General features: G+C 49.3%; 1 protein-coding gene across 2 annotated transcripts in view; it reads left to right on the top strand.

The window, feature by feature from the left end:
* Positions 1-2,081: 2,081 nt before the first annotated feature.
* Positions 2,082-23,285, top strand: part of RGS5 (regulator of G protein signaling 5) — a 35,183-nt gene continuing 13,979 nt past the window's right edge. For both annotated transcript variants that reach the window (XM_033092689.1, XM_033092688.1), the window contains exons 1-2: positions 2,082-2,217; positions 20,415-20,525. In XM_033092689.1, coding sequence (XP_032948580.1) covers positions 2,174-2,217; positions 20,415-20,525 — 155 coding nt within the window. In that variant the 5' untranslated portion in view covers positions 2,082-2,173. The remainder of the gene's footprint in view (positions 2,218-20,414; positions 20,526-23,285) is intronic.

The following is a 23,285-nucleotide window of genomic DNA, read 5'->3' as shown; positions in this document are numbered from 1 at the left end:
GTCACACTGCCCTCCTGAAAGGCCGTTGGCATCCCTTAAAATGCAGGCGAGTGTTTTTAAAACATTTAAGGCACTAAAGCAGCACATTATAGTTATAAAACTAGAACAAGAATCTTTATTCAAATGGGTCATGCAGAAATCTTAGAAATTAAATTTGTAGCCATTAACATTTTAAAAAGAAAACGCCTCATGCTAAGAGTAAACAGTAGAATTGCACAGCTGAATTCAGAATCAGCAAACTGGAAGGTAACCCTGAGAAAATCCTTCCGAATGCCACTCAGAAACTTCAAGAGATGAAAGTGTAAGAATGAAGGGAAGAAATGGAGGATAGAAAGTGATACCCAACCTTGTCTACTGGAAGCTCCAAGAAAGTGTAGAGACAACGGAGCAATGAGGCAACTTGCCGAGAATTTCTAAAGCCGAGGAAAGACGTGGGCTCTCGTGTCGGGAAGTCCTCCACGCCAGGCAGGATCAGAGAGAAGGCCCAGCTCTGTGCCCCTCACACTGGAAATGGAGGAAAGCCTGAGGCTCCCAGGGAGACGCTCAGAACGAGGCCAGCACAGCGACACCTGCAGCGACAGATGCCAGGAAGTGGGGACGTGTAATAGATAGATGCCTTCAAAACGCTCAGTGAAAAGGAATGAAATGCTACTACAACAGTTCTACAACCCGCCTAACTTTTTTCTACAAATACAGGGATTTGTAAAGTCCACTCCCCCAGATCCTTGTAGAAACAAGTGGAAACGTCTGAGACGAAAAACAACAGTGGGCAAAAACTCTGTTACAGGCGGCTAGCCTCCTAGCGACTGGAGTAATTAGAAAAGGACAATGGCTTACTGTTTTGTGGGGATTTTGTTCTACTTGGGGACAGGAGAGACACACTAAGTAATGTGGAGTCTCTTAAAATTAATTTAACATACACAGTAAAAATCTATGGGTAACCATGAAAACAATAAAATGTATAACTATCAAATGAGTAAAGCATAATAGAAAGGAATAAATAAACTGTTTAAAAAAAGGAAAATGTTCACACAAAATAGGGTTGTAAAAATACATCCACGTATATTTTCGATCACAACAAATGGAAAGCAGTTATACTTACCAGTTATTAAGGGACAGAGACTATTGGATTTGAAATACAGAGATATGTTTTTTTAATTTAAAAAAGACCCAGAAATGATGAGCATAAGCCAGTACTAATCAAAACAGAGGTGAGGTGGAAATGTTAACGTCGGACAGTACTGACTGTAGAGCAAACATCATTGAAAGGGACAGTGACAGATACCTATACATGTCACTTGATTAAAATGACCATGACCTTGTAGGCTTCTAACAGGACGGCTGCATAACGTACAAAGAAAATACTATCTCAGTTACTAGAAGAAAATGAAAAATCTGTCATGTTGGGAATATGAAAAGATAGCAGGAACTGATAAACATCAAAAGTAAGTGTGCAGAAGATTCGGATTTTATGCATAATTGCAATAGGTAGAGCTGTGTAGCACCTTGTCTTTAAGAAAAAGCAAATCTACATTTTCCCAAGCACATAAGGACTATTTGCCAAAAACTAATCGACAGGACATTTCAACAGAATTTAAAATTTCCAGACCCCATTATCTTGGCTGTGATGCAGTTAAATCACGCGTCCACAACGCAGTGTTACATTAAAAATTATACTTTTTGAAAGTAAAATACAAAAACAAAATCCCCACATCTCAATAATCATGGGTTAAGAGGACGCTGTAATGAAAATTATAAAATATTACGAGTGTTGATGTGTTATTTCGTCTAAACATTTTACGATTCATCCCTACATGTGTCCTGAGAAACAGTCTCGCTAAGTGGTCTCCAAGGGCCCTCGCTGTCCTGGAGCCTGTGACAGGCTCCAGATTTCCAGTGAGAACAGGAGGACCCTGCCCAGCAGATGAGCAACCAGAGCTCTGGTGGGAGCAGCTGCGAGCCCAGCGGGGTCACCAGAGAGGGACGCACCGCCTTGCAGAGGCCACTCCCAGCCAGAGCTTCCTGAGCCTCTGGATTGGTCCGAGCCCAGCCAGCCGGGAAGGGCCTCTATATATCCCGCAGAGGGACCGGCCCAGGCACATCTGAGGTTTGCGAAGACCTGTTCACTCCACGGTTAAGAATTTGAGCTCAAAGCCGAGGGCCACCTGCGAAAATGTGCAAAGGACTTGCAGCTTTACCCCAGTCATGCCTGGAAAGGTGAGACCAGTTCTTTTGGCTGAAGAGATGGAGGAATGGGAGTCTTTACTCTGGGGAGGTTACCCAGCTGCAACCGAGGGCCCTCATAGTGGGGACAGGCGACTGAGGGGTGCCTGACTGCAGTCTGGGAGCTGTGTCCCGTGGAAGTTCCCAGCCAGGACACCGGGGTGTCCATCTTCCCCTCTGAGCAAGTGACTGTCCTCCAGGTGCTGTGCAGTCAGTGCGGTCAGGAGCCTGTTGGTTGCTGGGTCTCTGCGTCTCTGTTTCCTATCTGTAAAGTGCACCTACTGAGTGCCAGCCTCACGGGCTGGCTGGTTTTGAGGCCTGAATGAGTGACGGCACGGCCCGCCCAGAACCCGCAGAGAGGGCACCATGTTAGTGGTGTCAGTGTGCTCAAGTGGGGAGGAGGCCGGTTTGCATGGGACCCAGGGCCTTTCTCTTTGTGTATTCTATCGTCACCCATCAGGCAGAAGCAGCCGGACTGCCTGCCAGGCAGAGGAAAGCCGTGGGGACACAGGGCTTGGTACTAGGTGGCGTTCTCTTTTAGATACGTGCAGAAACAGGTCTGAAGCTGCCTGGTTACCCTCAAACTGGGCAGTATTCTGGAGGGGATCCCAAGTGCCTGGGCTGCGTAATTAGAACACGTCGGGCTTGTTAGAAAACTTACCCTAACAATCCTACCTGATGCAAAGAGGTGAGCTGTTTCTCCTCTTCTTTCTTCTTAAGACTGGATTTGATGACATTTGGGGTGAGCCCTCACTCCTGAAAGGAGGTGAAGGTGGCCCTCTGCACGCCGAGCCCCCCTTGCCTCCCCCGCCCCAAGGCACTGGCTGCGTCCGCTTAAGAAGGCAGAGCTCTCCGATGGGCACCTGTGACTCCTGTAGCTTACAACCGCAGGTCTTCTGGGCGACTTTCACTCTAGAAATAACCTCCAAATGATGGTTACAGAGGCGGCATTCTAGCAAAGGGATTTGTCTGCAACAGAACTGTGCAGTGACTGAAAATAAAACCTACCCTCACTCCCTGTTGTCAGAGGCACAGAGTGTCTGTAAAGACACACGTCACTGTTACTAGCAGGGTGACATGGGCCCTGGACCTGGAGGGGAGAGCAGGTGCAGTGTGGGACTTGCTGCTCTCAGCCCGTCCCGCTCCCTAGGAAGCCGAGACCCGGAGTTCCCTGAATACGAGATAATGCACAGTTGGTTCCTTTTCCGTTTTTGCAACTCAGAGAAGTATAGTTTACCTTTCACCACAACCTCAGTGGGTGCCGTTAGCCCACTTTCTCTTCGAATTGTTCTGTGCTTTCAGGCAGTGGGTAAATCTCCAATCTTGCCTTATTAATTAGGGAACAATTAACGCTCAAATTGTCCTCCAGGCACTTTGTTGATGCTATGACACACTGCCTGGCATTCAGGGACTACTCCACGAATGTTTGTTAGCAGGACGTCGTCGTTCGTAATGTCACCGCATGTGTTCTTGTCAACGTGCCTGCCGTTGGCTGAGGCACGTGGATGGGACATTCCTCCCATGGGTTCCTTACTGTTTCCTGTCTGATTCACTAGCAGCATTGGTATTGAGTCACTTTCTGTATCTTTTCATGCACAGTCAATTCTCGTGCTCCGGGATGGGACAGTGTTTACGTAGGATAGAATAGAGGGGCAGAGGAACGGCTTTTTTGCAGACTGCCTGGACCCCTGTTCATTTATGGGCATGTGTTTGAACCCTGTAATTACTGTGTCCGATTACACACTTTCTCACCATGTGTTACCATCGCAAATAGAGTCTTATTTCCAACTGCGATCCTTCCTGGGGGCGTTTGGCAGCTGGGGAGCTATTAGCATGCGCTCCTGGAAAGAATCCGAGGCTCTGTCCTATGGGAAGAGGCTTTTAGTGCTTCCCAGCCTGCCGCCCCCAGCTCTGCTCTCTGCCTCTCCCCCCCTCCATCCCCACCGGCTCCCCACTTTCCATGTCTTCTCCCCAAGCTACAAAGGAGCAGGGCTGTGCCTCAAGGCTGAGATACAGATATTTAAATCTCCACATCAAAGAAATTAGGACAACATACATGCATTACAGAACAACCTGTTTTTAATGGAAAGTGCCATTGAAAAGTTAAACTGCAACTTCTCTGGTGCATTTGAAATAGAATTCAGCTGCAGAAGTCTGACCAACACGTTGTCATTTATCAGAGCGGGAAGCTTGCTGGTAAAGACCAAGGAGCAGACGCGGTTTGTCATGATCTAAATTTACACCCACGAGCAACTTCACTTTCCTGGGCTGTTCTCTAACATCCCTCCCAATGCTAACGTAGTTTAAATAAAGGGAGATACATCTGGTTTCAGCGACTAGCGAGAGACGCAATTAAAAGGAAAGTTTTCCTGATTTCTCTCTAAAAGGTTGGGAGCAGAAAAGAGTGGATTAATAAAAACTCATCAAGAACCCCCAACTCTGTGCTAAAATCGAAGCCTTGGCAGAAGCAGTGCTTCTAATGAGATTTACAAGGAAGCAGATTTACTTTGTGTAAGGGAAGCGATGATTTTAGAAAATACCTGTCCCAATGCTTAGAGAAGCATTAAGTCAGAGTCAATGTTGATGTTTTTGCAGAAGTTCTATTTACGTATTTATTTAGCTGTTTAAGACCATTACTTTCTAAACCTCCAGGTTGGCCTCACATGTTTTTATATTTAAAGAGACTAATAATAGTCCAAACGTGTGAGCCCACAGTGTGTACCTGTGACATACTGTACTGACACCTGTGTTCTGTGGGTGGGGACCTGACAGTGGAAAGGACCCTCGAGCCATTTGAAGTTCTTACTTTTACCAGTGATTTTCAACCTTGAATTTTAGGCTGCTTGTGAAAATTTATTTTCAGAGTCTCTTGAATTTCTCTGAACAAGTTTAATTTCTTTTACAAGTAAACAGTGTTCTTTGGAAAAAGATGCGCGTATTCTCAAGTGAAATGTTACTGTTACGACTTCCAAAAAGTTGTCACCATAATATAAAGCGACCCGTGTGACCGTTATTATTTTCGTCCGTCAGTGTTGACGAGTCCTGACACCGAGTTCTGTCTCTACTACAGTGAAAGGGGCGTGAGGAGTAAGAAGACTGAGCTGCTGCCGGGGCGTCTCCCGGGGGTGCTGATGAAGTGTCACAGACCCGTCAGGGCCCAGGTGTCCGGCTCATGTCAGATCGCTGCTGAGGATGATGAGGGCTGCGAGTGGGGGGTGTTTAGTCCACACTTCACGGGGGCTGCTGGCCTCGCGCCTGTGTGGTCGTGCTGGCGTTCTCAGGACTTGCAGAGAGTAAATGGGGAAGGTGACGTTTGTGTCTTTACTGTCATTTGACTAAACATTCAACTTCCCCCCACCTTCTCTGGGTTCTGTGGGTCTCAGTGTGGACCATTTAGAGCAGAAAGGTACCCAATGAGCAGGGCCACTAACCAACGAAGCTTCTTTCAATGTCGCGAAGCCACGTGGAAGCACCACACAGAGTGGGCCAAGGACCCTGGGTCTGCAGGAGTAAGGGGATGGATACGCTTTTTCTCAAGCCCTGAGTACATCCTTGAGTCAAGTGTAGAAAAAAAATAAGCGCCCGAGTGAATTAAAGACTGCCATTGAACTTGATGAGGTGATAGGATGGGTACAAGATCACCTGGGGAGCCTGAAGACGTGTGGCAGGGGCTCTAGTTGAGTTTAGGACGCAGCTTTCTGTGCGTGACTGTGAATTTGAAGCTTGCTCTGGCTAAGGGAGAGTCTTATGATACAGTAGCAAATACTTCTGAGAAACCCTGCAATGATGAAGGAAATGCATGAGCCATTTAATACAGCTTGGGGAGTCACCAAGGAAAGCTTGGTTTCAATTCTCACCGAGGAAACAATGTTGATTTTTCTCTGGATTGCCTTCCAAACCTTTAGACTTGCCTTAGGAAGAATAAGGACCAAAACCTTCTCAAGGGAACATCAGCCCAGTTAGGGAGACAAAGTAGAAGAAATTAGCCCCCCTCCCCCCTTGTGGAGATGCCCTGGGAAGGAACAAATGTACAGCTTACAAGGAAGCACAAGTGGGGGCAGTAGGGGCCGTGTGGGGGCTCAGGGAGAACTTTGCGAGAAGGCACAGGGTCGTCGCTGCATCAAGGCTTAGCCGCTCCGCCTGCGCAGGCAGAGGCACGGCCAGGTCCAGGCTGCAAGGGAGAGCGGGAACGCAGTCCAGGCCAGGGTGGCAGGTCCAGACGCGTGAGAGGCGATGGCCCAGCATGCCTGGCTGGCGTGGTGACATCTTTGCACAACCCGTGTGTTCTGTCCCAGGCGGGCAAGGAGGGAGCTGGGACTTCGCAACCACAGCCGCCCCGAGCCTCACGCCCTGCGTAGCCTTTCCTTGGAACCGTCATAGCCCGTCCTCTCCCGACTCTGAAGACTAAAGAGGTTTGCTGGGGGGAGATCTTTATCCCCTTTGCCTACAGAAGTCAGTTACCAAAAAGGCAGTCTGAACTCTGCACATAGTAGGCACTCATTGGCGATACCTGTCGACGGAGTGCACATGGAAACTCGGCAAGTGGAGACGGGCGTGCTGCCAAGGGCCTGGGGAAGCAGGACAGACAGACAGCAGTGGTGCTAGGCCACAGTGGGGAAAAGCGCGAATTGCAAAATAAAGAGGGCTTCCTGCCTCTTAAGGGGGGTGTGTGTGGGGTCAGGAGACGGGAGAAGCCAGCGCCTCTGTGATCCCCTCAGGAAAGCCTTGGCAGAGGGGAGTCCGTTCAGGCCTTTTGCCGTTGGCTCACGTCACCAGATGAAGCCCTCCAGTCGCTCTCATGTGGCTCCTGTCACAGTGCTGCAAAGGACACCCTGCCTTCCAACAAGCTGCCTCTCCCTGCTCTCCTCTGAGTCACCAGGTGGCAGCTCAGACCCCAGGCTCTGACATCTGGGATGACCCCTGAAAGGATGTGTAACTCTTTCTTTAGCAAGGACTTGTCCCTATTATGGGACAGGTGATATCTAGGGACAGACCTGATGTCTCCAGGGCCAGTGCTGATGGCTTGTCTGTCCTGCTGGCTGAACTTGAATCAGTTCAGTCAGGATCCATCATTAGTAGCAGGAACCAGATTATGGCTGGAGGCTACAGATACCAGTGTCCTATCTCTTTCCTCCTGTAAATGACCCGGCCTGCACTGTGTGTTAAAGGCTGCGTCACCCAGAGGACAAAGACACTGAAAGCCGGAGGGGTTTCGGCTGCCTGAGAACACGACTCCTAAGACGACAGGGTTTAGAAATGTTCAAGAAACCCAGAGCAGGAAGGACTGAGTCCCAAGCCTGTCCTCTGCTTTGCCCTCAGCTCAGGAGAGAAAGGGACTTGGAGGGACGTGGAGGTTCTAAGTTGGCCGCTGTTACTTCCTCGCTGTGTGAAGCTGGGGAAGTACAGAACCTCTCTGAGCTTCCTTTCCTCACCTGTAAATGAGGATATTTATCTTGGTGGGAGAGATGCTCAAAGAAATAAATGAAATCATGTACATAGTGGCTGGTGTTTAGCAGGTGGACCCCTACGAAATAATTCATTTCCTTCCCTCCTTTTCCTCTTCACACGTAGTCAGGAAAATGTGGGAGAAATCTCACTTGTGTGCAAAGCCTTCGATAAAACATTTCTTTTCATCCTCCCTTGTCATAACCTCAGCTCTTAAAAAAACAATAAAGGTGAATTTGTAAGACAGTACAGTATTCTTACCAATCCATCCATAACTCACTCAGCAGATCTCTCTTTTTAAAAAATATGCCAACTCTTTAGAAGGCATTGAAAACCATGACCGGACTTAAAAAGTGACCAACAATTCTTTGATGTTAGTAGACATTCAATACTCTGAATGGCCTTTTTGCAGGTGGAGTGTCTGAATCAGGATCCTTTTACTGTTACTGAATTTTGTCATTCTTAGGTCGATACACACCAGCCGTGGACTAGTGTTCTTTCTACAATCAGCTGGGCTCCAGTTAAGCGAAAGCACTTCATGCAGATGCACTTAGGACCCCTGGCGTCCCGTCCTGAGTAGGCACCTGGGCTCCTCACCAGCTGGGGGGAGTCGGGGCCGTTGCGTCCACAGGCCTCACCATGGAATTCAGAAAAGGTGCTGAATCCATGACCTGATGGTCTGCACAGTCCCAGTGTCCCCACCTGTTGTTCCATGGTACATGCCATGTATTTTGAGGAAAGATTGCATTTTTCTTCTAATTTTGCATCTCACCCCACTTGCTACAGGAAGGCCAGGGAACTAACTTCTGCGTGTAGATTCAAAGCAGCAATCAATTAAAACCACACATTCTTCTTCTAGCCACTTTGGAGCTCAGTGGACTAAATTAGGAACCCCATATTTCTTTAAAAATGCTTGTGACGAATTCAGAATAAACTCCCAGCTCATGAAAATAGATACTTACATGCAGTGGGAAGTGACTTCATTCTGGTGAATTCCGTGAAGGAAAAGACGGTCTCGGTTTCTTGTAAATTTTGATGAGTTCCGACATCACAGATTCTGACAGTCTATGATTCTTATACCTTGTTTACAGCTGACTGACTTCCCTCTTAAGAGTGGGAGTGCTTGTGGGTGAGAGGGGAAAGTGAAGCCAGGACAGAGCCACGCCTGACCTTGGGGGTGGTGACACCCGGTGTCCCCTGGGCCACTCGCACACTTCTGAATGCTGCCAGGAGGCCGGGTCATTGCCTTGAGAGTGAGCGCTCCATCCTGAGGCTGGAATGAGGGCAGTCGGGCAGCCGTTACACAGCTGACCGGGCCGGGGCAATGGGCTCTTCCCTGGAAGGCCTGTCGGGCGCTCAGCCTTGTCCAAGGAGCGTGCGGCATGAGCACAGCCCAGGCTACGTGACTGGACTCCTCGGCGAACGCATTGCTCCCGGAAAGGCCAGACACGGGTGTCCTTACAAGGCCTGCTCTGCAAGTGCCATGTCGAGATCAAAGAACACAGCCTGAAATTTTCAGGGTTGAAAGGACACAGCCAAGCAGTTTCTGAGTGCTTTGGACAGTAGTTAGCTGAAAATCACGTTGCCTTCATGCACAGGAAATGAGGCCACCGGCATTATTCCACGTCACACACGGTTTCCTTTCTGCTTTCCAACTGCTTCCCAGACACCCCTCAAAGCAACAGCCAGCCCATTGCAGATCCTTATAACAGTCTGTTCTAGAAAGATGTTGGAAGGATCATACTAGAGTCAGAGGCAGAGACTCCATGTGATGTGAAATGCTTGAAGAATGTGAAGCGCTCTATTCCGTAAGTGCTTGTTACCAGGAGTGCAGCGTGTGGGCCGTTTGGTTGAGCTACTACTTTCTGACATTTACTTGTGCGGGACACCTGGGTCTCGATGAGACACTTGTCTGTGGGGATTCAGGAAGTTCAGGAAGACTTGAGCTGTTCCATTAACAATGTACTTTGCTGTATTTTGGCAGCTTCTGTTTACCTGGCTCAGCGGGAGTGCGGGACTGACTTTCTCAGGGGAGCCGGTCCCCTGCGTCTGGTGTTGGGCCCAGACTGTGTGCCTGAATCCCCCGCGTTGAACCACCTGTCACGTGAACACACACATGCACGCGTGTGCACACACACACCTGATTGTTTTTATGACTCAGATAAAAGATGGACTGAGATCCATGTGGACACGTGGAAAGTGAAGCCGTTTTCTTTCTCTCCGATGAGTGCAGGTAGATGGACAGGGATGTTTTCCTTTTTAGGCAGCTCGTGCCTCCCACCTTCATGTTTTGAACCTTACACGTTTTCCTTTAGCTGCAACATCAAGGGAAGACACTCACTGCTGGGTAGGATGTTCTCAAAATTCTCATCTGTGAGCTCAACAAGCCTTTAAAGCCTTTTTGTCAATCGTCCTCTAACATTTATCCTCCAGACCCACGAAGAATAGTGTGCCCTCTGTCTCCTTCCTGGTCCAGACAGGGTCCTGATGTTTTTAATTATGCAGGAATTCAAGGGCAGAGGGCTGCACCATGGTGGGAAAGGAAGCATGCCACTTTCCTGAGCCACTGACAGACCACATTTTTTTGTTTTTAATGGATATTGGCGTAAACGTGAAGATGACAAGAAGAGCAAAGGTAGCTGACACTTGGGACGCCCAGAAATGAGTGCATCATGCCATTTTGGTCACACACAGGCACAGAATGAAAGTATAATGACCCTAACTGACCAGCTCTGCTCCTTTTCTCTAGTATGCGCAGCTTAGAGTCACAGATGGAGAGCAGGAGCAGGGTCCCAGCCCAGTTCCTTCTCGGACAGAAAAGAAAGTCATGACAGGCGATACTGTAGAATAGCTAAGGGCCCAGGAGCTGAAATGAGGTTGGGTTGGACTCCAGTTGCTGGGTGATTTGGTCAAATTGCCAGAGCTCTCGGTGACTCAGTCTTCTCATCTGCCAGTTGGGGATAACGTTTACACCTCCCTCATCCGATTGCTAGCAGCTCTAAAACGGTTATGCGTTCTGTGAGTGTGAGTAAACCATTTAGGTAGCTGGAGAACCAGTGCTTTCTCTGTGTGTGTGGTTTTTCTTCACTATCTGCATGTTGGGAGACTGTGCTGCCAAGTCTCAAAGGGGCCAGAGCAGTGAAGTGGAAAGCATCCAGCCATCTCCCTCTCCCCATACAGCTAAGGAGGGGCTGTGGGAGTGGACTCACATGGAATGGCCCTTTCAAGGGACCTTAGAAAGTAAACGAGACGACGGGATGACAGGGCAGAAAGGAAGGGCGATCCCAGGTAACCCACTGAGCTTGTGGTGACTAGACAAATGGACGATCGGCAGAATCTGGGTAGCTGGAGGGGAAAATCTTTTTAAGAGGAAGAGATGAGTTTATTCTTAGATGATGTCAAGTCAGAACCCCTTACCCAGCCGTACCTTCCTGGACAGTTTTATAGTTACTAAATTAATTCGATTAAAAAAAAACTATACCTGCCGTATGCAGGACCCAGGGAGTAACTCAGATAGCGTGTGCCGTAAGCATGACGCATGTATGTATGCACAACGTATGTCCCACATGTATGTGTGTAAACACGAAGCCTGCAGGACACTACAGGTCTGTGCTTATAAACGCTGGTTTGAGTTCTGGGGCTGAGGAGGGAAGGAGCAAGATTAGGAGAAATAACTAGTCCACCCAGGGAAATTAGGTAAATGCTGAAGAGCAGACCAGTCAGCAAAGGTGAAAAGAATTAAAAGTACCTGTTAATTGAAAATGGAATGATAGAATCAAAATGAGAGGACAGTGACCCCTTTAAGTCTCTTTTCTATGGTTAACTAAGTCTGACAATTAAAAGCTGAGAGGGCGGAATAGTTTCCCGCAGCTGCTATAACAATCGCTACAAGCTTAGCGGCCGAAAACAACACCAATTCATTCTCCTACGTTCAGGAGCGCAGAAGTCTAAAAAGGGTGGGTGGGGACCCAGTCCTCCTGGAGGCTCCAGGGAGGAGCCGTCTCCTGGATGTTCTCACATCGGGATCCATCCTTCACCGGCAGCTCAGTGGTGTGGCATCTTCTCTCTGCTCCCAAGGGACTTCACTTTCAGACTCTGATCTTCTTGCCTCTCTCTCATAAATCAGGCGCCTTGTGGGGGCCTTGGGCCCACCCAGATAATCCAGAGGCATCTCCCCATCTCAGATCCTTAACTTTATCACCTCTGAAAAGTCTCTTGTGCCACACAGGGCAACCATGTCTGACATCTTTGTGGGGGGGCGGGGCAGGCTGTTTAGCTTACCACCAAGGGAGATGTGGGAATCTAATTTCTGCCAGGCCACCTGCGCCCCCTTCTTCTGTTTGTTTCTGTGCCTTGTAGACTGTCCTTCTGTCACCTTTAGTGAAAACTTCTCAGGTTGCAGGCTGCATCTCAGGCGATTATGTAGACACTGTCCCCTGCAGAAGGCACTGTTCTTCCCTTCTTCCTCCTGGGGTTATCCCTAGTACCCTCTCTGGTTCTGCTCCCCAAGTCCTCGGGTCTTTTCCCCAGTTGTGTTTTATCTCTGCTGGTCTCCTGCCAGCTGTGACTTGCATTGGTCTAAGGCTGCTCGTGTCTGCATTCCGCCCTGCGGGGTGGCACCCACCACACTGTCCTGCTCTGCCCCCTCTTGCTGCTGCTGGGAGACCGTGTGCCTGCTCCCTGGACCTCGTCCCCACCCTGAGCCCAGACCTCTAACTCAGTAAGTCCTATCCCAGTAACAACACAATTTGGGGGGCCTGCGTCCCTCAGCTCTCCATGTGACGGCCAATGGCATTGCTCGTTGGGAGGAAACGCGGGCATGCTCTGAGCAATGCTGGGGAGAAGTCTCCAGGACGGTGACCCTGCGACGTACGCACGGACCTGGAAACCTTTGGGAATTTTTAGTACAGATTTAGGAAGAGGTGGACTTCCATATTAGACTTCAGGAAGGATCGCTGGGAAGCTGGGAGAAAGATGGGGAGAGAGCACCTGAGTTGGGTCGGAACCAATATTTCCTCCTCCCGGTACTCAGAGCTGCGGCCCAATCACTCACCCCCCAGTACCCACCCTGGGGCGCTCTGTCTGGTTCTCCCCCGGGGAGAAGCTAACGCTCCCCTGAGCTCCCATAGAATGCTGCCATCTTCCTGTGGCTCATATCCTTCTTACCCTGCCTTCCTCAGATTCAACTTTGGTGGGTGTTTGATATGATGTGATTTCATTCTCATCTTAACCCTGCAAGGTAGACGGTATCAGCATCACTGCTTTTCCAGTGAAGAAGCACGCATACGTTACGTGTCTGGCCCAGGGCCGGACAGTGCACTCCGCGTGCCAGAGCTCCGTGCGCTGACTTCTGGCCGAGGGTTCGTTCCACCATGTCCCTCGTGGCTGTGTCCCAATGAAGCGAAGTATACAGATCTTCTTGATAAGGTGGAAGCTATTTGAGGTCAGGGACACTCTGTTATTAATTTTGTAAAGCACTCCCCCGGTCTCTAGTACAGTGCCTTCTGTACTAGAAACCACACAGTGGTTTCTCTGTTAGAGTCTGATAAGTGAATGCATATAGAACTGAATGCACGAACCAATGCATAGACAGTTCTTGACAATAGAAATCTCAAGAATAATGACAAGAATAGTGACAAGTTGTTGGGGACATGAGAAAAGAAATGGTTTGACATCTAATTCTGTCCTTCCAATTAGAAACAGTCATCTTGCTCAACAAACCCTTTTAATAATTTGGCAGTGATAAATATTGGCCGAGTGTTCTGAGTATTCGGGAAAATGAGTTTGCATCTGTTCCATAAGTTCACGTGGAGGACACACTGTGTCCCTGAGCTGTAGTTTTCTTAAGCGACGTGACACATGTCAATGTCAGTTTAGGTCTGGGTGAATTTTCCTCGCTCTTCTTCCCTCCTTCCTTCTCCAGTGCCCTTAGTGCCACTTCTATTTCCTTCTTCTGTAATACGTAGAGCAAGTTAAACGAAGCAGGGCCATGAACAACTAGAAACCATGACTAGAAAGTCTGTCTTTGTGATTTAAAGCAGAGTAACCTGGAGACGCTCAAGGACTGGGTCCCACCCATGCTCAGAAAGACTCTTGTGGGAATGCCTCCTGACCCTCCACCTCTGAAGCTCAGAATAAACCATAAATTTCTGTTTTCCTCAGCTTGAGGACCATTTTCCCACTATCCATCATCTGGCTTCCAAAGTGAATTACCAAAATCCAGAACTCCTGCCAACAATGTTTGGAATAAGACAGGGGATTGAAGGTCAAAGGGAAGGAAACTGCCTCTGTCCTGTCTGGTCCCTTCAGCACCCCCAGTAACCCACCCTGAGTGATGAGTGTGTCAGAGACAGGCCATAGAAACATGGGAAACATCTCAATTTCCATGGAAATCCTTGCGTAAGGTGTGGCCATGCTTGGAAAAAAACAGTGCTTCTAAAAGTTCTAATTTTAAGTAGCGCAAGGCCTCCATATATCTTGAAAGTAGGAGGAAAAACTATATAGAGAGGAAAATGTGAATGAACACCTCAGTAAATGTGTGTTTTATCTGAGTTACCATTGTTAAGCGCTGCTCGACCACCTGTTTTCTGCCTGTGAGCTGTGAGCAGGGGTGAGCTCTTGACTGTGGGTGGAGTCCTTGCACCTAGATTCAGGGATCACGTGATTCAAGTGAAAGCCCCGTGACCTCACGTGGTCTTCCTTACCTGGGTGTACAGCAGTCTGTCCCCCAGGTGACAGAGGACACACCCGGAAGGAAGGCCACACTCTATCTACCTGTCCACATCCGGTCTGCATTTCACCAGCAGGGAGAAACCAGGGCACCGAAAGATGGCCTCGCAGGGGTCACGGCTCACTGTCCTCTCGAATCACTGCCACGCAGTCCAGGACCTTCCTGGCTTGTAACCCCTGGCTCTCCTCCTACCTTCCCCAGTGTAGAGCTGCCAGAAATTTCTTCTGACTTTTCCTGATTCCCTCACTTCAGTATCTTTGTTATTTTGCCAAAAAAGTAATGTTTAAGGCATGGACTTCATTCATCCAACCAAGAGGAAATCATTAATGCAATTAAATATTAATATCCCAGAAGTTAAGGGAAACTGGTGCAAACTAAGACTATGTGGTATAAGATGGGTAGTAAACACGTAGAGGTGGTGGTGGTGGGGATGGTGGGGATGGTGGGGATGGTGGGGATGGTGGCTACCATGTTTTACATGCTATGTAGGCACCAGGCACTGTGTCACCTTTACATGCATCATCTCATGCACTCCTCACAAACTTTACAGCAGGTAAGGTTCAAATTGAAGTAGGTGAATTCAGGAAAATGTTAGATGCCAAACTGATACACTCTCTCCACCAAAGTGACCCGGCTCTGCCTTGTCCCTGCACCTGAGACTCGACCTTGACTTCAAGGGACCATGTTCAGAAGAGCCTGGGGTGTTGGGGCTTCAGTTCCAACACTGACTGGTTTTCCACTGACATTTTCTCATACTGTGCACAGGGTTTCCCAGGTCAGTTATTAATCCCTGTGTCTTGTGAGCCATGAGTAACAACCCCCTGACGTCAAGTTTTAACTGAGCAGCCAGCGAGAGGCTGTGTGCAGCCTCCAACGGAATGAATGTCTCTAGGTGGGTCCAGCGGTGAGCATACCCTGGCTCGCTTCTCATGTCACCCTCTGCTCAGGTTCTGTCCCTGTGACTCAAATCTCTGCCACAAGAACGCACAGCAGCTCTTTTCTTCCTTTGCGTCTCGGGTCTGCTGCCACGGTACTCTCCAGCTTGGAGACTGGTGGCTAACAAGTGCTTTAGAAACTTCCATTTATCTTTCCTGGGTACGTGTTACATTTTGAGGAGGCTAGAGAGGAAACAAGCTTCCTGCCTGGAGCCGTCTGCTCTCCAGTTACTTCCTCACCGATGCGCCCGCCTCCCCCAGCCAGCAGGGGGCGCCTGCAACACAGACTTAAGTTGGATTTAATTGGCTGGTCCTTGCCGGGGACGGTTGGGCGACCTCTTTTGGAAATGTATCATAAATTCCCTGTCCTGTACCCCCAACCCCTTCCACCTTATCTTCCCTCCTGACTGTTCCTGACACGTGTCCGGGGCCCAGGACGACCCCGCCCGACCACGCGCTGGTCTCTGCCCCAGCGCTGCTCCTTTTTAAGTCCCATTAAGTCCTGGTCTAGGGATGGCTCCTGAGCTGGCTGTTGGTGACTGTGGTGCCCCTCCCTGAGTCCGTCCAACCTGGTGTGAGGCACTGAAGGAGCCAGCTCAGTTTGAGCCCCACTTGTCTATTTTCAACCTGTTCATGGGGCAGAAATTGAATTCAGTTACGTTGAAGTCTTTGTGGTCATTTAGTGGCCTTATCTCTCCCCAGCTGGCCCAATGAGACACATCTAGTCCTCAATGACATATTCTGTGGCACACCCCGATATTTCACCCACCCCACCCCAAAACGCAGTTTTTCTATAACCTAGCAATTGGATTTGCTCATTCGTTCATCGAGCCGTCAGTTTATAGAGTAAATCTTTATGGAGCAGTTGTTAAGTGCCGAGCCCTGGGTCAGTGCTGAGGCTGGAATGGACTCTGCCTGGGTTGGGGGGAGGGGGCAGCCATGCTAACAGCAGAGACAGGCAGTGCTCAAGGAAACAGGCAGAGACCGAAGTGCAGGTGGGGGAAAAGGCAGAAGGCTCTGGGAGTGCGGTGGGCACGGCTGCTATGGCCTGTGGCTCTGGGAGTGCGGTGGGCACGGCTGGTATGGCCTGTGGCTCTGGGAGTGCGGTGGGCACGGCTGGTATGGCCTGTGGCTCTGGGAGTGTGGTGGGCACGGCTGGTATGGCCTGTGGCTCTGGGAGTGTGGTGGGCACGGCTGCTATGGCCTGTGGCTCTGGGAGTGCGGTGGGCACGGCTGGTATGGCCTGTGGCTCTGGGAGTGTGGTGGGCACGGCTGGGACAGCCCGTCTCCGTGCACGGTCTCCATGCTAGCACACGAGGACACATTTGAGCTCCTTGAGGGCAGGGCCTCTGTTCGTGTCAGCATACGCCATCCACTCGTCACGAATGCCCAGGACACGCCTTGCACACAGGTCACGCGTGTGCTGCTGTGCTCAGCGGTTCCAGGAGTCTCTGAGGCAAGGAACCTCCTTGGAACCCTTGCAACTCCACGCACAGGACCTCGTACTTGGTTGTTGATACATTCTACTTGAATATAACTGTGTTTTTCACAATTCAGCTATGCTTCTGATTTTAGTGATCGCCTGTCCTGTTCCCCACGTTTGTGCACCTTATAACTTTCACTCAGTTCGCCCCTCAGTAGGAACAAGCGAGGTGGCCAGGACCTTTGGAAATTGGATTTCCTGGCCAGCGTACCCACACAGGGCACAGATGTAAAACTGCACAACCCTGCCATTATTCAAACCTTTGTCAGTTGGAAACCAGTAATGTGACCCATTTAGAGAAAGCGTTATCGTCCTCTGAACCTTTCATGAAAATTTCACCCAGCCATTTCCAACTGATTTTATTTCCAAACAAGTTTTTCTTTGTAAAACAAAGGATAACAAGGGTGGGGGGAGGCGGTGAGAGGAGGCAGAAATTGTTAACAAGCATTCCTGTAACACAGCCAGAAAAACACCCAGTGTGTGGTCAAGTAGAGCCAGAGACTAAGTTAAAATCGCAACACTTGAGAAAGTTTTCTTCTCTGGAAGGGGTTGTTTTTGACATTCAATTAACGTCAGATAAACATTCAACTTTATCTTAAAGAGGAAAGTGAAGTGGTAGGTCTGAGCCTGTGTTTAGTGTGAGTCTCCATTTGGTGTGTTTCTTTCCTACATTTTAAGTCTGGTGGTGGTTGTGGGGGTGGAAAGGGGGAGGAAATCATATCCCAGGGATGCTTGAGAAAAACAAATGTAGTAACACAGATCCTTTTGTAAAAAGAGGAAAATGTTTCAAGTGGTTTCAACTTCAGCATCTGTCAGCTCTTCAGGCTTTTAACTTGCACTGTTTTGTGAGAAGAGATGTGACAATATTAGTCACTGTCTGTACTCTCTCCAAATCCTGGTGAAACCAAGCAGACTTCTGGCCCACATACACTGTTTAATGTCCTGTATGTGAACCTGGGTCAGCCAGGAGGTGAAGCCATGGAAAGAGGTACTTCCAAGGCGCTGCATTTCCTTTCTCGCTTACACCCCGGGACAAACCTGGGGAAACGGCCATCTGACGTCTACCCTGAGGAAGGAGACGGCTTTCCACGGGGACACTCTGGATGGCAGCGATTCCTGCATCACCCCCACGGCACCTGCACACAGCGAGGCAGAAAACCGCACTGGCCCACTCTGGTCTGAAAGGCTTTGGGACATGTCTGGGGATGGAGCCACCATTTGCAGACCGTGTTTCTGTGGGGCAGTGGCCACAGGAAGTCAGAAGCAGGTTGAGTTTGTAGGACAGTGCGGCCCTCTTCACAGAGTGGCTCAAATGGATCAAAAGGGAGAAGAGAAAGAAACAGAAGTGGAGCGGAAAACAGCAAAACCACCCCCCAGAGAACCAGCCACACTAAAGGCTGAGCGCCTGGGAAATGTCCACAGATAATCGCTCTCCAAGTGTTGCTGACAAAACCGCTGGGTGAGGGCTGGGTTTGAAGACAACAGGTGCCACCCCACGTGCAGTCCCCATGTGGGGGACATGGGGTGTCTGGAGCCTCGAGGAGCGCTTCTGGATAACGTTCTGGGGTGGAGACTGGGACCGTTTCTGGCAGTGGCACCACGCACAGCCAGAAAGGGTAGCACGTGTCCACTTCACACCTCAGAAATAGGAAGTTTGGTGGCTCTTGTCGCCAGAGGTAGAATGTGGGAGATGGTGAGTATAATTCTTAGGAACCTGTGGGTCGTTTTTTGGATGCTTTGACTTGGTGCTTGAAGCGAGGGAACACAGTTGAGTTTGGGAAAACGATTCCGCAGTTGGAACTAACTTGGCAGAAGCCGCCTGCTGTGTGGAAAGCTGGGCTCAGTGAGCCCCATGGTTTAGCACAGGCAGCCGTCAGGGAGACTTGTCAGGACGCCCTGCTTTGTCTGCCCCAAATTCTGGGCAAAGAAACCTAAAGGATAATGCAAGCAACCTGCCGAGCCTGGGGGCAAAGTGAGACCTTTTACTCTCGGGTTTATATACGCTCCAGCGGCAGAGCCCCCCAGTTTCAGGCCCAGGCTGTGCTCGGCTGAGCTCAGTCAGCTCTGGCGTGGACCCCAGTTGGCTTCAGCCACAGAGAGGGTCCTAGGGAAGGAAGGGACACAGAAAGAAACGAAAAGGAAAGGATAGTGTGGAGGTGACTAATTCTAAGTCACAGTTTTAAAATCATATTTACAATACTAACCGAAACTATGGTACGATTCAGTATTATGTTTTTGGCAAGTTACACAGTAGGTTTTCTTAACTTTTTCTTCCTGATATCCATGATTGCTAATCATCTACATTTTATCTACTGAAATCATCACATCTGCATGTAAACGGATGAGGAAAGTGTTTTTATAGTAGCAGAACCTTCGTGGGCCCAGCTCTGACCTCATCACGGCTCTTTAAGGCTTTGGTTGTGATGGGCCTGGACCAGGAGATCTGTGAGGAACAGAACCCAGATATTTTTAGTTCACTTTGGCAAATATTTTCGAAATGTTGACTGTGTTGCCAGGCACTGTGCTACACACAGGAGTTAAGAGGTATTTAAGACGCAGTTCCGCCTGCAGAGTTCTCATATCCAGCTTGGAAAACAGACACACAAATCAATAACCATCGTGCAGTCTGACAGTCTGTCTTACAAGCATATATAAAGTGCCAAGGTGACCATGACGGACAGCAGTTTGGCTCTCCCATATACACGGCTTGTCTTACGGATTCACATTTAAGATTTGCTTGGTGCTTTTCAGGTTTAGACTTATACAATAATGAACAACTCAGAAGCTTAGTTTTGAGGCTGGGCGTGAAAACAGCGGCATTGTATGATGGAGGCGAGCCCAGAGCTCTGAGCACAGCCGTCACGAGTGTGTCGCGGATGGAAAGGGTTGTGAGGCGGCTGAAGTCAGCCACTGGCAGTCGGTGTCTGTCCACCGGGGGCTCCCTGCGCCGAAGCTACCCCGGCGGCCGTTACGAAACGGCGGGCAGGGGCTGGGAAAAACCAATCCGTGTAAATGAAGAATGCTTCGTAGAAAAGTTAATCATCAAGCAGAGTAACTGAAATTTGCAGCTGGAAATGGCTGGAGAAAACACCTGGGTGACTGTCATATTACAGATCAGAGAACTGAGGTCTGCCAGTAAAAACTGAAGGTTCTTTCAGATGTCATCTAATTAATGGCAGAGCCAGAACCAGACCCTCCGAAGCCTGGTAGGCAGTGCAGGGAGCATTCCATCTGTGAGCCCGGAGTTGGATGGCTTGAGCTTGCCCACCTCCAGCCGGAATGGCTGGGGTCTCTTAAGTGAGTTGCTTAAACTGTCATTCAATTTATTCTGTAAAGTGGGAATCATGCTTACAATACCTGCCATATATAAGGTGAAAGAATACATATAAAAATAGTGAAGATTTGGACAAGGCAATGCATATTAACCAGGGACATACGAACTTCATAAATGTCCACTGTTAGCACTCGTGCCCCCATTTCTACACTGGCGTCCTTCCTGCCGCAACAGTGAAGTGGGCTTTTGTTATGTTTGTTTCTGACTTTTTCAGACCTATGTGCTCACGTGGTCTTCTCGTCCCCCTTACGTCTCTCCTTTCAGGGCCAAGGAGATTAAGATCAAATTGGGAACTCTCCTCCAGAAGCCAGACACGGCTGTTGACCTTGTCATTCCGTACAATGAGAAGCCGGAGAAACCAGCCAAGACCCAGAAGTGAGTCGTGAGTGTGGAGTCCAGCCCCCTCCCTGCAGAGGGCACAGCACCACCCCCTCCCATCCCTGGAGGTACTAGGTGCCCCACTGAGTCGGTTTATAAACAGGCATCTTCCCTGACTCACCTGTGTCTGGAGCAGAACCCTGTGCCCAGGCAGGACCTTGCTGCAGGGACAGACCACACCTTATAAAATGGCACCAGCCACCTCATCTCTTGCTGGCCTGGGGCCGGGTCACTAGTCCTGATCTGATTACTGGTGACCAGGGTGCACCCTTCTGGGCCATGTCCAGGGCCGCTCCCCCAGCAGGGAGGTGGCAGGGGGCCCTTCCCTCAGGAAGATGCCGAGATCAGGGACACAGTGTAAGCCCGTAGTTTCTTCTCCAAGATACAGTCCCTTCCAGGTCCCACAGAGGGACGGAAGACGGGCCCTTGGCGGGGCGTGAGTACTGGAGCAGCTCTTCCTGTTTCGTGCACGTGCAGCACGTGCCCCCGACCCATAAATGAGGCTTTCTGGCTGGACTCTGCGGCCCTCCCTCCTGCCCCAGCTGTCCACACACTTCCGACAGTTTAGGAAGGAGACCGCACCCGTGTGGTGGCAGTGAACCCGGCCCCACAGCACCCATGCCACTGACCTTCTGTCCCCTGGCTGCACAGCCTGTGTGGCCTGGGCAACAACAGGCCGTGTCCCCCCCCCCCCCCCGTATGACAGAGGAGGCCAGGAACATCGGCAAAGGAACGGGGAAGGAGAAAAGCCCGATGTATTCAGAGTCCATCGCTCTTCTACCTCAAAGCTTTGAGATCACAGAAGCATGGTAAAAGTACAGGAATCCCTTTTAACCTCCACTGCCTTTTGAACTTAACGTTTTTCTAAATTGGCCCGTTTTTTGTGTAAATGACCTTCAACTTAATTCAGCTGGATGGGGTGGGAGACAGACAGGTGGGTCATTCTTTTTTGATCTTTTTCCATTGGCCTACGTGGGTATTTCCATTCTCCTTTTATTACTTCAAAGTGATCCCCAACCGGAAGCGAGGCATAATTGATTTTTCCGCATTTAGAAAGAAGAAACTAGTTCAATATGCATTTGGGCCCCAGGCACTAAGGGAGGGGAGAACCACGGTCTCCTGGCAGCCACTGATCAGAAAGTCTGTTTTGAAGTAAACGGTGTGGTGCTGACTGCTCTGCTGGAATCAATTTTAAAAACTAAACGTAGGACCACATTTCCTGCTTTGATTCTCTTTAATATCCCACACAGACACTTGAGCTACTATTTGGGTGGACAGGGGTTCAGGAGGAAGCAGTTTTGAAAGAAAACCTGGGGCTGCCTTTTATTGGATTATATTCTTCTTTTGCTTTTCATCCCTTCTTCCACAAGTTGGAATTGTTTTGAAACATCCTTCCTGTGCCTAGAGGCTGTGTGTTGGGGGGAGATGGGGGGTGGGGGGAACGCCTGGGGGCACTACGGAGCTTTCCCGCCCTCCTCCCACCCAGCCCCGCCCACCGCCTCGCTGGGCAAGTTCCCCACCGTCCGCCCCCGCCCCCGGGAGTCCGAGACGTTCTGCAGGAGCTCCGTGACCTCTCTTCTCCCCACTTAAAAATGTCTCTATTTTTTTTTAACCCATGTTCTTCTCTCAGATGAAAACAAACCTCGGAGGATAAAATAAACCTCCGGACAGAATGTATTTTTATCCCCTCTCTTTTTTTAAACAAAAAACCAATCCCTTTTTTAAAAAGCATTTTCTATGTTTTAAATATATTTTTATTATTCTCATTAGAAGAAAAAAAAAAGTTGAACCATTGAGAAAAACAGAAAACAGCTGCCTGGCTCCCCACCACCCCAGCGGCTTCAGTCTCATTTCAGAACTACTACTAATTGCTCCTTTCCATCTGGACCCTCTGCCACTGAAAGAAATACGTACCCACGTTCCACTCTGGAAAATGTTCTCCCACCCCCTCGCCCATTCTATTCCTGTCCCTTCTCTTGCTTTCATTGGGTAACTCTAGATGGACACTCACGGCTTCCAGCATCTTCTCTAACTCCTCTTTAGGAGGTTTGAGCCTTTCGACCCCACGGACACTGTCCATGCTAAGGCCTCAGCCTGGACTTGCCCCAGGATTTGACTGCTGAGCCGTGGTCTCCGCGACACTGTCTTCCTGGCCGTCTATCCCTGTATCCTCCCACCTTCTGTTTCTCTGAGGACCCCCACGTTTCCCACCCTCCGCATGCTAGAATTCCCTCAGACTCTGCTGAAGGTCCTCATAATAAACAACAAGCAAATTAATATCCACATAAATCTAGTTTGCAGTAACCCTTATCGTGGCTTATCATCAATTGCAAAGTGCTCAGGAGCTGACATAAATATTCTTACAGTTTGTGTTCTAGATGTTCCTTTTCTCCCTGCCATTGTCACTCGTTTTTAGCTCCATTGCTTCTTGTTTTACCACTTTGCAAGTTTAGAATGACATCCACACGTAAATGGTACCTACTGTGTTTCCCCAAAAATAAGACCTAGTTGGACAATCAGCTCTAAAGCGTCTTTTGGAGCAAAAATTAACATAAGACCCGGTATTATATTATGTTTATTGAATTATACCCAGTCTTATAGTAAAATGAGACCGGGTCTTATATTAATTTTTGCTCCAAAAGACACATTAGAGCTGATTGTCCAGCCAGGTCTTATTTTCGGGGAAACAGGGTATGTGCCAGGGACTGGGGGTTAAAAGAGGGGAGGAGAAAGAAGGGAGGGGAGGGAGTAGAGGGA

This window comes from Rhinolophus ferrumequinum, chromosome 22 (assembly GCF_004115265.2).
Source record: "Rhinolophus ferrumequinum isolate MPI-CBG mRhiFer1 chromosome 22, mRhiFer1_v1.p, whole genome shotgun sequence".
NCBI lineage: Eukaryota > Metazoa > Chordata > Mammalia > Chiroptera > Rhinolophidae > Rhinolophus > Rhinolophus ferrumequinum.
Note: the sequence above shows the minus strand (reverse complement) of the source record. Positions and strands in the feature narration are given on the sequence as shown.